The sequence below is a fragment of the Bombina bombina genome, chromosome 3 (genome assembly GCF_027579735.1).
Source record: "Bombina bombina isolate aBomBom1 chromosome 3, aBomBom1.pri, whole genome shotgun sequence".
Classification (NCBI taxonomy): Eukaryota; Metazoa; Chordata; class Amphibia; order Anura; family Bombinatoridae; genus Bombina; species Bombina bombina.
This window is the reverse complement of record NC_069501.1, coordinates 193,125,273-193,138,060: the sequence shown is the minus strand read 5'-3', so window position 1 is coordinate 193,138,060 and position 12,788 is coordinate 193,125,273. Positions and strand designations below refer to the sequence as shown.

General features: G+C 39.1%; 1 protein-coding gene across 1 annotated transcript in view; it reads left to right on the top strand.

Moving 5' to 3' along the window:
• The window catches only part of TOMM70 (translocase of outer mitochondrial membrane 70), a 127,030-nt gene that overhangs the window by 55,340 nt on the left and 58,902 nt on the right, over window positions 1–12,788 (top strand). Inside the window, exons 8-9 of the mRNA XM_053706062.1 lie at window positions 6,233–6,340; window positions 7,907–8,023. Coding sequence (XP_053562037.1) covers window positions 6,233–6,340; window positions 7,907–8,023 — 225 coding nt within the window. The remainder of the gene's footprint in view (window positions 1–6,232; window positions 6,341–7,906; window positions 8,024–12,788) is intronic.

Genomic DNA, 12,788 nt, shown 5'->3' with positions numbered 1-12,788 from the left:
GGAACCACAAACAGATTTGAGTAAAAACCCTGTCCCTGTTCCTCCTTTGGAACTTGATGGATCACTCCCATAACTAGGAGGTCTCGTACACAGTGTAAGAATGTCTCTCTCTTTATCTGGTGTGCAGATAATTGTGAAAGGTGAAATCTCCCTTTTGGGGGGAAGCTTTGAAGTCCAGAAGATATCCCTGGGATATAATTTCCAACGCCCAGGGATCCTGAACATCTCTTGCCCACGCCTGGGCGAAGAGTGAAAGTCTGCCCCCTACTAGATCCGTTCCCGGATAGGGGGCCGTTCCTTCATGCTGTCTTAGAGGCAGCAGCAGGCTTTTTTACCTGCTTACCTTTTTTCCAGGTCAGGTTTGGTCTCCAGACCGTCTTGGATTGAGCAAAAGTTCCCTCTTGTTTATTATTAGAGGAAGTTGATGCCGCACCTGCCTTGAAGTTTTGAAAGGCACGAAAATTAGACTGTTTGGCCCTAGATTTGGACCTGTCCTGAGGAAGGGCATGACCTTTTCCTCCAGTGATATCAGCAATAATCTCCTTCAACCAGGCCCGAATAGGGTCTGCCCCTTGAAGGGAATGTTAAGTAGCTTAGATTTTGAAGTCACTTCAGCTGACCATGATCTAAGCCATAGCGCTCTGCGCGCCTGTATAGCAAAACCAGAATTCTTAGCCGTTAGTTTAGTCAAATGAACAATGGCATCAGAATAAAAGAATTGGCTAGCTTAAGTGCTCTGTTTGCCAAGTATGTCATCCAATGGAGTCGCTACCTGTAAAGCCTCTTCCAGAGACTCAAACCAGTACGCCACAGCAGCAGTGACAGGGGCAATGCATGCAAGGGGCTGTAGGATAAAACCTTGTTGAATAAATATTTTCTTAAGGTAACCTCTAATTTTTTATCCATTGGATCTAAAAAAAAAAGCACAACTGTCCTCGACAGGGATAGTAGTACGCTTTACTAGAGTAGAAACGGCTCCCTCCACCTTAGGGACTGTCTGCCATAAGTCCCGTGTGGTGGCGTCTATTGGAAACATTTTTCTAAAAATAGGAGGGGAAGAGAACGGCACACCTGGTCTATCCAATTCCTTATTAATAATTTATGTAAACCTTTTATGTATTTGGATAAACATCAGTACACACCGGCACTGCAAAGTATTTATCCAGTCTACACAATTTCTCTGGCACTGCAATGGTATCAGTCATTCAGAGCAGCTAAAACCTCCCTAAGCAACACGCGTAGGTGTTCAAGCTTAAATTTAAATGTAGAAATATTAGAATCAGGTATCTTTCCTGAGTTATTAACATCACCCACTGACTGAAGATCTCTTTCCTCAGCTTCTGCATATTGTGAGGCAGTATCAGACATGGTTCTTAAAGCGTCAGTATGCTCTGCATTTTGTCTCACTCCAGAGCTATCTCGCTTACCTCTAAGTTCAGGTAGTCTGGCTAATACCGCTGACAGTGTATTATCCATGACTGCCGCCATGTCTTGTAAAGTAAACACTATGGGCGCCCTAGATGTACTTGGCGCTATTTGAGCGTGAGTCCCTTAAGCGGGAGTCAAAGGGTCTGACACGTGGGGAAAGTTAGTCGGCATAACTTCCCCCTCGTCAGATTCCTCTGGTGATACATTTTTTAAAGACAGAAAATGATCTTTATTGCATAAAATGAAATCAGTACATTTGGTACACATTCTAAGAGGGGGTTCCACCATGGCTTTTAAACATAATAAACAAGGAGTTTCTTCTATGTCAGACATGTTTATACAGACTAGCAATGAGACTAGCAAGCTTGGAAAAAAACTTTAAATCAAGTTAACAAGCAAATATAAAAAATGGTACTGTGCCTTTAAGAGAAACAAATTTTGTCAGAATTTGAAAAACAGTGAAAAAATGCAGTAAATCAAACGAAATTTTTACAGTGTGTATAATAGGCTAACAGAGCATTGCACCCACTTGCAAATGGATGATTAACCCCTTAGTTCAAAAAATGGATCAAAAAAATGAAATAGACGTTTTTTAACAGTCACAACAAACTGCCACAGCAAGCTGTGGCCCTACCTTCCCCAATAAACGACTTTGGAAAGCCTTTGGGCCCTTTAGAGATGTCCTATAGCATTCAGAGGGCCTTTGAGGGAAGCTGGATGTCACGGTTTGTAATTTTAACTGCACCAACTGTAACTTTTATAATACAACAGTGGAAAGCTGTTTCTAGTCAAAATTTAAGCCAGCCATGTGGAAAAAACTAGGCCCCAATAAAGTTTTATCACCAAAGCATATATAAAAACGATTAAACATGCCAGCAAACGTTTTATATTGCAATATCATAAGGGTATTACCCCTGGGAGTAAGCATGATACCAGTCGTTATTAAATCACTGTATTCAGGCTTAACTTACATTAATCTGGTATCAGCAGCATTTTCTAGTGTTTTCCATCTCTAGAAAAAATTATAACTGCACATACCTGATAGCAGAATAAACTGCACGCCATTCTCTCGCTGAAGTTACCTCATCTGTGTAATCCCCTCAGACATATGTGAGAACAGCAATGGATCTTAGTTACAACCTGCTAAGATCATAGAAACCTCAGGCAGATTTTTCTTCTATTTACTGCCTGAGATAAAATATCACAACTCCGGTACTATTTAAAAATAACAAACTTTTGATTGAAGAAAATAAACTAGCTATATTTAACCACTCTCTCCTACAACGTCCTTGCTTGTTGAGAGTTGCAAGAGAATGACTGGGTATGACAGTTAGGGGAGGAGCTATATTACAGCTCTGCTGTGGGTGTCCTCTTGCAACTTCCTGTTGGGAATGAGAATATCCCACAAGTAATGGATGATCCGTGGACTGGATACACCTTACAAGAGAAATGTCTTTAGCTATATTAGCTAGAAGAGCTTTATGGCTTAAATCTTGGAATGCTGATATGACTTCTAAATCAAGGTTGCTATCTCTCTCTTTCCAAGGTAATAAATTATTTGGTTGTCAGTTGGATTCAATTATTTCAACTGTCACTGGGGGGGGGGAGGGAGCTTTTTTGCCTCAGGATAAAAAATCTAAGGGTAAATTTAAGGCTGCTAACCGTTTTCGTTCCTTTCGACAAAATAAGGAACAGAAACCTGATCCTTCCCCTAAGGGAACGGTTTCCAATTGGAAGCCTTCTTCAGTCTGGAATAAATCCAAGCCATTTAAAAGATCTAAATCAGCCCCCAAGTCAGCATGAAGGTGCTGCCCTCATTCCAGCTCAGCTGGTAGGGGGCAGACTAAAATTCTTCAAGGATTTTTGGATCAATTCAATCCAAAATCATTGGATTCAGAACATTGTTTCTCAAGGGTACAGAATAGGTTTCAAAGTAAGACCGCCTGTGAGAAGTTTCTTTCTCTCACGAATTCCAGTGAACCCAGAAAAGGCTCAGGCTTTCCTGAAGTGTGTTTCAGACCTGGAGGTATCTGGGGTAATTGTGCCAGTTCCTGTTCAGGAACGGGGTCTGGGGTTTTATTCAAATCTGTTCATTGTCCCAAAGAAGGAGAATTCTTTCAGACCAGTTCTGGATCTAAAAATTTTGAACCGTTATGTGAGAATACCAACATTCAAAATGGTGACTATAAGGACTATTCTGCCTTTTGTTCAGCAAGGGCATTATATGTCCACAATAGACTTACAGGATGCATATCTTCATATTCCGATTCATCCAGATCACCATCAGTTCCTGAGATTCTCTTTTCTAGACAAGCATTACCAATTTGTTGCTCTTCCTTTTGGCCTAGCAACAGCTCCAAGGATCTTTTCAAAGGTTCTCGGTGCCCTACACTCTGTAATCAGAGAGCGGGGTATTGCAGTGTTTCCTTATTTGGACGATATCTTGGTACTTGCTCAGTCTTAACGTTCTGCAGAATCTCACATTAATCAACTAGTGTTGTTTTTTCAAAAACATGGTTGGAGGATCAATTTACCAAAAAGTTTCTTGATTCCTCAGACAAGGGTAACCTTTTTAGGTTTCCAAATAGATTCAGTATCCATGACTTTGTCTCTAACAGACAAGAGACATCTGAAATTGGTTGCAGCTTGTCGGAACCTTCAGTTTCAATCATTCCCTTCAGTAGCTATGTGCATGGAGGTTTTAGGTCTCATGACTGCAGCATCGGACGCAATCCCTTTTGCTCGTGTTCACATGAGACCTCATCAGCTTTGTATGCTGAATCAATGGTGAAGGGATTATACAAGGATATCACAATTAATATCCTTAAATCCCAATGTTCGACTATCTCTGACTTGGTGGTTAGATCACCATCATTTGGTTCAAGGGGCCTCTTTTGTTCGTCCAACCTGGACTGTGATCACAACAGATGCAAGTCTTTCAGGTTGGGGAGCTGTCTGTGGATTTCTGACAGCGCAGGGGGTTTGGAAATCTCAAGAGGCGAGATTACCAATCAATATTTTGTTACTCCGTGCGATTCTCAGAGCTCTTCAGTTTTGGCCTCTTCTGAAGAGAGAACCGTTTCTTTGTTTTCAGACAATGTCACAACCGTGGCGTATGTCAATCATCAAGGTGGGACTCACAGTCCTCAAGCTATGAAAGAAGTTTCTCGGATACTTGCTTGGGCGGAATCCAGCTCCTGTCTAATTTCTGCGGTCCATATCCCAGGTATAGATAATTGGGAAGCGGATTATCTCAGTCGCCAGACTTTACATCCGGGAGAGTGGTCTCTTCACCCAGATGTGTTTTTTCAGATTGTTCAGGTGTGGGGGCTTCCAGAAATAGATCTGATGGCTTCTCATCTAAACAGGAAACTTCCCAGGTATCTGTCCAGGTCCAGGGATCCTCAGGCGGAAGCAGTGGATGCGTTGACACTTCCTTGGAGTTCTACCATTTTGATGTTTTTTCTTCTTCAGAAGCAGTTTTTGGTAGAAAAGTACTTCAGGCAGCTGTTTCATTTTGATTCTTCTGCTTATAATTTCATTTTTTTTTTCATTATAAGATTAAAACTTTTGATTTGGGTTGTGAATTAATTTTTCAGTGGAATTGGCAGTCTTTATTTTTATCCCTCTTTCTCTAGTGACTCTTGCGTGGAGTGCCACATCTTGGGTATTTGCTATCCCATGCGTCACTAGCTCATGGACTCTTGCCAATTACATGAAAGAAAACATAATTTATGTAAAAATTTACCTGATAAATTCATTTCTTTTATATTGGCAAGAGTCCATGAGACCCACCCTTTTTATGGTGGTTATGGTTTTTTGTATAAAGCACAATTATTCCAATTCCTTGTTGATGCTTTCTCTCCTTTCTTATCACCCCACTTCTTGGCTATTCGTTAAACTGAATTGTGGGTGTGGTGGAGGGTGTATGTATAGGCATTTTGAGGTTTGGGAAACTTTGCCCCTCCTGGTAGGAATGTATATCCCATACGTCACTAGCTCATGGACTCTTGCCAATATGAAAGAAATGAATTTATCAGGTAAATTCTTACATAAATTATGTTTTTAGGCAGTCTGCAGCTTTACCCCCGTTGTATTCAAGAAGAGTTTTGTTAAACAGAATGGTGATACTGAGCTCAAAGCTGCCATGTTGTAACGCACGTTGCACACAGGCACAGCAGTCACGTGATACACATGGCAGATAATCTTATTAATGAGTTTAGAGAAGTATTACCAGAATGCTCTCTCACAGTGGTGCTAAGTGAGTGCTGCATTAGCTGTATAAACATTTTTCATATGTGCCTCATATTTATATAAAAGAATATTCTGTTTGTGCATGCATTGTATTAATATCAAAAACTCTAAACTTTTTATAAGTTAGAAGAAATACGTCTGCACTATTAAGTGCACGGCTAGAGGAACTGTTGTTTTAGCTAATAGCCGTGCACTGAATAGTGCAGACGTATTTCTTCTAACTTAGAAAACGTTTTGAGTGTCACGTGACTGCTGTGCCCATGTGGCAATATGGTAGCATCACCAAGCTGCGGATCAGCAGTCTAATTAAAGACACTCTTATTGAACTGTTTGGAGTAAACTGAGTGACAAGAATAGAAATTCATGATTACTTTGTTGTTGTTATTAGTAAATATAAGTTAGTTTAAACAGTTTTTAGAAGGTGTTATAGGTCCCTTTAAATTCTAGGTCATTGTTTTTTTGCATTTAATATCCCTTTAATCTTATATCAAGTTCCACTAATATATCTTCAGAACGCAGTTGTTGATCAGTATTCAATTTTTTTTTCCAGCTGAAAATCCTTTTAGACCTAGTTGAAGAAGCTGTTTTAGACTTTGATGAATGTATACGACTGCGACCTGATTCTGCTCTAGCGCAAGCGCAGAAATGTTTTGCATTAGTAAGTGCCTGTGTGTTTGTTATATGTATAAGATGTATTATGTGTCTGATAAAATGAAAAAGCCATAAATAAACCCGTTCTTTCTTGGAATAGTTGTAAAATCTGCACATTTGGGCATTATATCCAGTGTATTACTAAAAGTCACCCCACAGGATCCACAAGGTCTAGATGAGCTTACTGAACATTCTGATATTTGTGAGATCTAATTTGTATAATCCTTGTAGAGAGGGCACCATCCAATCCTGTATACTTCTAAAGTTTCCCACCCTCACTAATAATGGTAAGTGTGGTTAAAGGGACACTGAACTCATTTTTTTTCTTTCATGATTCAGATAGAGCAGGCAATTTTAAGCAACTTTCTAATTTACTCCTATTATCAATTTTTCTTCATTCTCTTGGTATCTTTATGTCAAAAAGAAGGTATCTAAGCTTTTTATTAGTTCAGTACTCTGGACAGCACTTTTTTATTGGTGGATTAATTTATCCACCAATCAGCAAGAACAACCCAGGTTGTTCACCAACAATGGTCTGGCATCTAAACTTACATTCTTGCATTTCAAATAAAGATACCAAGAGAATGAAGAAAATTTGATAATAGGAGTAAATTAGAAAGTTGCTTAAAATTTCATGCTCTATCTGAATCACAAAAGAAAAAAATTGGGTTCAGTGTCCCTTTAACATTCACAGTGTGATGTCCACACAAAGTAACATTATTTATAATGTATCAGGGATTGACAAATATATATCAAGCTTAGCAGCCATTAGTAATATGAAGTAGCCAATATTGAGATAGGTAGTGTGCAAGACAATATACAAAATAAGTATGGAGCACTACATGACCGGAAATAGTGCTGCCATCTAGTGCTCTTGCAAAACAGCTGCCATATAGTGCTGCAGACACGTGCACGCTCCTGAACCAAGAAAATGTGAGACTAGAAGTTACTTGGGACGTTATTAAAAATTATATGGGAAAAAAAAGTTGGGTTTTATGTCCGATTAAATTTAATATGAGTTAGTAAAAAAAGGTTTTGACTGTTCTTAAACCACATAGGCTGATAGATGCTTAAAGTGAAGGTAAACTTTGGTGAATGAAAGCCTGTTTTTTAAAATTACTATTAAAAACAGGGGCACTTTCATTCATCAAAGATTACAAAGCAGCCGTTTTGTTAAAAAAATTACCTTTTTTTTTTCTTTTCACAGCCAGAGCAGCTTCCCCCACAAAGAGATCCTCTATTCACACATCAGCAATGACTAATCCTGCTTCCTCCAATCACAGTATGGCCTCAGGCAATGACTACCCTGGGGTGAAAGCTGTGATTGGAGGAAGCAGGATTAGTCATTGCTGACGTGTGAAGAGAGGATCTCCGGGTGGGGCAAGCTGCTCTAGCTGTGAAAAGAAAAAAAAAAGGTAATTTTTTTTTTTAACAAAACGGCTGCTTTGTAAACTTGGATGAATGAAAGTGCCCCTGTTTTTAATAGTATTTTAAAAAAACGGGCTTTCATTCACCAAAGTTTACCTTCACTTTAATGTACTTAATTTGAATCTGTGTTTTCTTTCTATTTTAGTACCGTAAAGCTTATACTGGCAGTAACCCACTACAAATTAAAGACGCAATGAAAGGTTTTGAAGATGTAATTAAAAAGTTTCCAAAGTGTGCTGAAGGCTATGCCCTATATGCTCAGGTAAGTGTTGTGCTTTTCTGCTCTTTAGTTAAGCTGTAATATTGTGTGTTATATTTCCTTATGTAAAATTATTCTTAAAGGGTCATTATAATGAAAATATTACATGATCTAATTCTTATGGGCATGTAATCTTAAGCCTAAGCACTTTGCAATGCTTTGTGTTTTTAACCACTCACAAATGGGTTAAACACACAGTTAAAGTACCCCTTTCAGGAGCCATAAAGCATTGTAGGTCCTGAGCAGACACTTTGCAGGGGTAAAAGGCGTTTCTCCTTTGGGAGCTTGTCTCCCATTTAATTAGCTTAACGTAGCATTATTATTAATGTTGATACATATACAATAATCGAATACTTGACTAATATGTGAATATTTCAGCCAAACAGGCTTTTTTCAGGTGCTTGATTGCAGTACATAACGTTAAGATTTTTTACAGTCACAGATTGAAGGGACTTGGCTTTTTGATTTATATTTGCTAACAGCAGCCTTTATTTCTAGCAATATTGCGAATCACAATGAATCCTTTAGTATTCAATGCATTTAGTGTGCTTAGTTTACATGTACTAATACCAGCACCCTAGTTTATTTATGGGTATTACCCTCTCTCCGTCTCATATCTTTATACCAGTTAAACACATAGCATCGCAGGGTCAGTAGTGTTAAAATTGCATGCTCTCTAAAAATTAGAGCAACCTAAGTTTCCAAATGGTTTATTTGTTCATCATATACTTTAGAATTTGTGAAAATTTTGTTTTCTTTCCTAAAATATGGTGAGTCAACAGCATCCTCAATTACGGAGGAGAAGGTGAAGTTTAGTGTCTGTAAAAGATTTTTCTTCAGTCAAGATTTTTCTTCAATCAAGATTTTATTATTTTGAAAGCCAGAGTAGGTTTGCTCGGATCTTTCCTGTCAAGATTGGGTCTAGCTGTACTCCACGTTGGTCTCTTCAGTAGGGCGGTGGTAGCTTTCAAGCAGTTAGGAACACGCAGTGAGGCCCACCTCACAAGTTCCTAACAGGTTGCTGCCCTTGCATAGAAAACCAGAGTAGGCTTACTCTGTCCTTTTCTTGTTTTCACAGGTCTCTGTGAAGCGTGGCTTCCTCTCATACCGGGTGAGCTGTCCTCCTGCCGTACAGCCAGAGGTGCAGGCAAGTGCCATTTTTTTTTTTTTTCGTGAGGAAACAGAACACTGGCACTAAAGCTGAATAAGCTGTACTTTATCTGGGACTAGATTCCTGCATTAACTAAACAGGATTCATTTGGCAGGGAGCAGGCACTGGGGCTTAGAGAGTTTGTGTTAAATCACTGGTGGCTCAGTATATTCCCTGGGGATCCGGTTGTTAAAATGGATGGGTCTGATACATGTCTCAGTTTAGAAAAGGAATATAACGCCTGAGACATGTCACGGAACGTGACGCCGGGACCGCCTCTGTCATACTGAAGAGAGGCGGATCCATCTTTAAAGTGGTAACTTTTCCAAAAGTGCACATTTTTGTTATTGTGGTGTAGCTTATGGTGGAAGTGGATGTATTTTCGTCACGCCTCTGCAGAAATTATACGCACCTGCTAGAAATTACTACAGGCTCTGTCTTCAAGTCGGCTTACTATTCTGGAGTGCAGAGGGGGCAGGTAGGCACCTCCCAGTAATAATGCTGAGGTGTAGAAGTATCCTGTTCTAGTCTAATTTCTCCTTAGTTGGTCTGGGCATTAATTTAGCTCACAATTTATATTGGTAAATTAAAACAGAGGTTATATCAACCCTGTCTAGCAGTCTGTATTTTCTTTTGGGAACAAATGCTCTTAAAGGGACATTAAGAATTTTTATGTGTGTGTGTGTTTTTTGTTTTTCGCTTGTGCTGTCAATTTTAATTGCAATATGGACCAGGAGTCTGTGCCTCCTGCTGAATGCAAGCTTTGTCTAGATAACCAAGTTGAACCTCCTTTGCCCTTTTTGTTCTGCTTGTATTAAGAGAACATTAATATACAAAGATATCATTTTTGTTGCTGAGCCACCACTCTCTCAGGTTGATGCTGTTCAGGCAATGCCACAGCTTTCTCCTCAAGCGTCCCAAGCTTTAACGCATGCAGTGCCCTGTGGTTCCTCGCAATCTCCTGGAGGAGTATTTCTTTCATGTAATTGGCAAGAGTCCATGAGCTAGTGACATATGGGATATACAATCCTACCAGGAGGGGTAAAGTTTCCCAAACCTCAAAATGCCTATAAATACATCCCTCACCACACCCACAATTCAGTTTTACAAACTTTGCCTCCTATGGAGGTGGTGAAGTAAGTTTGTGCTAAGATTTCTACGTTGATATGCGCTTCTCAGCATTGTTGAAGCCTGATTCCTCTCAGAGTACAGCGAATGTCAGAGGGACGTGAAGGGAGTATCACTTATTTGAATACGATGATTTCCTTAACAGGGGTCTATTTCATAGGTTCTCTGTTATCGGTCGTAGAGATTCATCTCCTACCTCCCTTTTCAGATCGACGATATACTCTCAATTTACCATTACCTCTACTAATAACTGTTTTAGTACTGGTTTGGCTATCTGCTATGTGTGGATGGGTGTCTGGGTAAGTATGTTTTTATTACTTAAGACACTCTCAGCTATGGTTTGGCAATTTATGCAATTATATAAAGTTCTAAATATATGTATTGTACTTATATTTGCCATGAGTCAGGTTCATGTATTTCCTTCTGCAGACTGTCAGTTTCATATTTGGGAATATAAACACTTTAAGAAATTTATTTCTTACCTGGGGTTTAGTTTTTTTTTTTTTCAATTTGACTACTTTTTGCAATTGCGGGTGTTAGGCCCGCGGGTACGTCAAATGCTAGACTTTATTGCGTCATTTTTGTCGCGGAAAAATACGTTTATGACGCAACTTCGTCATTTCCGGCGTCATACGTGACGCTGAGACCTTTCACACGGCGGCGTCATTAGTGACGCAAGTGTGTCATTTCCGGTCATTTTTGCCGCCAAAAAAGTTTACGTTACGTTGTGCGTCATACTTGGCACCAAATTTTTTTCATTATTTCAATACCCCATTCATGTTTGCCTCCTGCTTTCTTCTCTATCAAGAGGCCTTTGCTTTTGCATTTTTTCCCATTCCTGAAACTGTCATTTAAGGAAATAGATAATTTTGCTTTATATGTTGTTTTTTCTTTTACATTGAGCAAGATGTCCCAATCCGATCCTGTCTCTGAAGTTTCTGCTGGAACATTGCTGCCTGACATCGGTTCTACCAAAGCTAAGTGCATTTGTTGTAAAATTGTAGAAATTATTCCACCGAATGTCATTTGTAATAGTTGCCATGATAAACTTTTACATGCAGATAGTGTTTCTATCAGTAATAGTACATTGCCAGTTGCAGTTCCTTCAACTTCTAATGTGCATGATATACCTGTTAATTTTAAAGAATTTGTTTCTGAATCTATTATGAAGGCTTTGTCTGCATTTCCACCTTCTAATAAACGTAAAAGGTCTTTTAAAACTTCTCATTTAGCTGATGAAATTTCAAATGACCAACAACATAATTCATCCTCTTCTGATGAGGATCTATCTGAAAAAGAAGATCCTTCCTCAGATATTGACACTGCCAAATCTACTTATTTATTTAAAATAGAGTATATGCGTTCTTTATTAAAAGAAGTGTTAATTACTTTGGATATTGAGTTAACCAGTCCTATTGACGTTCAGTCTAATAAACGTTTAAATGCTGTTTTCAAACCTCCTGTGGTTTCCCCAGGTGTTTTCCCCATTCCTGAGGCTATTTCTGATATGATTTCTAGGGAATGGAATAAGCCAGGTACTTCCTTTATTCCTTCTTCAAGGTTTAAGAGATTGTATCCTTTACCAGCAAAATCTATAGAGTTTTGGGAAAAGATCCCCAAAGTTGATGGGGCTATTTCTACTCTTGCTAAACGTACCACTATTCCTATGGAAGATGGTACTTCCTTTAAGGATCCTTTAGATAGGAAGCTTGAATCTTATCTAAGGAAGGCCTATTTATATTCAGATCATCTTCTCAGACCTGCTATTTCTTTGGGTGATGTTGCGGCTGCATCAACTTTTTGGTTGGAAAATTTAGCGCAACATGAATTGGATTCTGACATATCTAGCATTGTTCGCTTATTGCAACATGCTAATCATTTTATTTGTGATGCCATTTTTGATATTATCAAAATTGATGTTAGATCCATCTCTTTAGCTGTATTAGCTAGAAGAGCTTTGTGGCTTAAATCTTGGAATGCTGATATGACATCTAAATCTAGATTACTATCTCTTTCTTTCCAAGGTAATAATTTATTTGGTTCTCAGTTGGATTCTATTATTTCAACTATCACTGGAGGAAAAGGAGTTTTTTTGCCTCTGGATAAAAAACCTAAGGGTAAATCTAAGGCTTCTAACCGTTTTCGTTCCTTTCGTCAAAATAAGGAACAAAAACTCAATCCTCCTCCCAAGGAATCTGCTTCCAGTTGGAAGCCTTCCTCAAATTGGAATAAATCCAAGCCATTTAGGAAACCAAAGTCTGCCCCTAAGTCCGCATGAAGGTGCGGCCCTCATTCCAGCTCAGCTGGTAGGGGGCAGGTTAAGGTTTTTCAAGGATTTTTGGATAAAATCTGCCCAAAATCCTTGGATTCAGAGCATTGTTTCTCAAGGGTATCGAATAGGATTCAAAGTAAGACCTCCTGTGAGAAGATTTTTTTTCTCTCACGCATCCCTGTAAATCCAGTAAAAGCTCAGGCTTTTCTGAAGTGTGT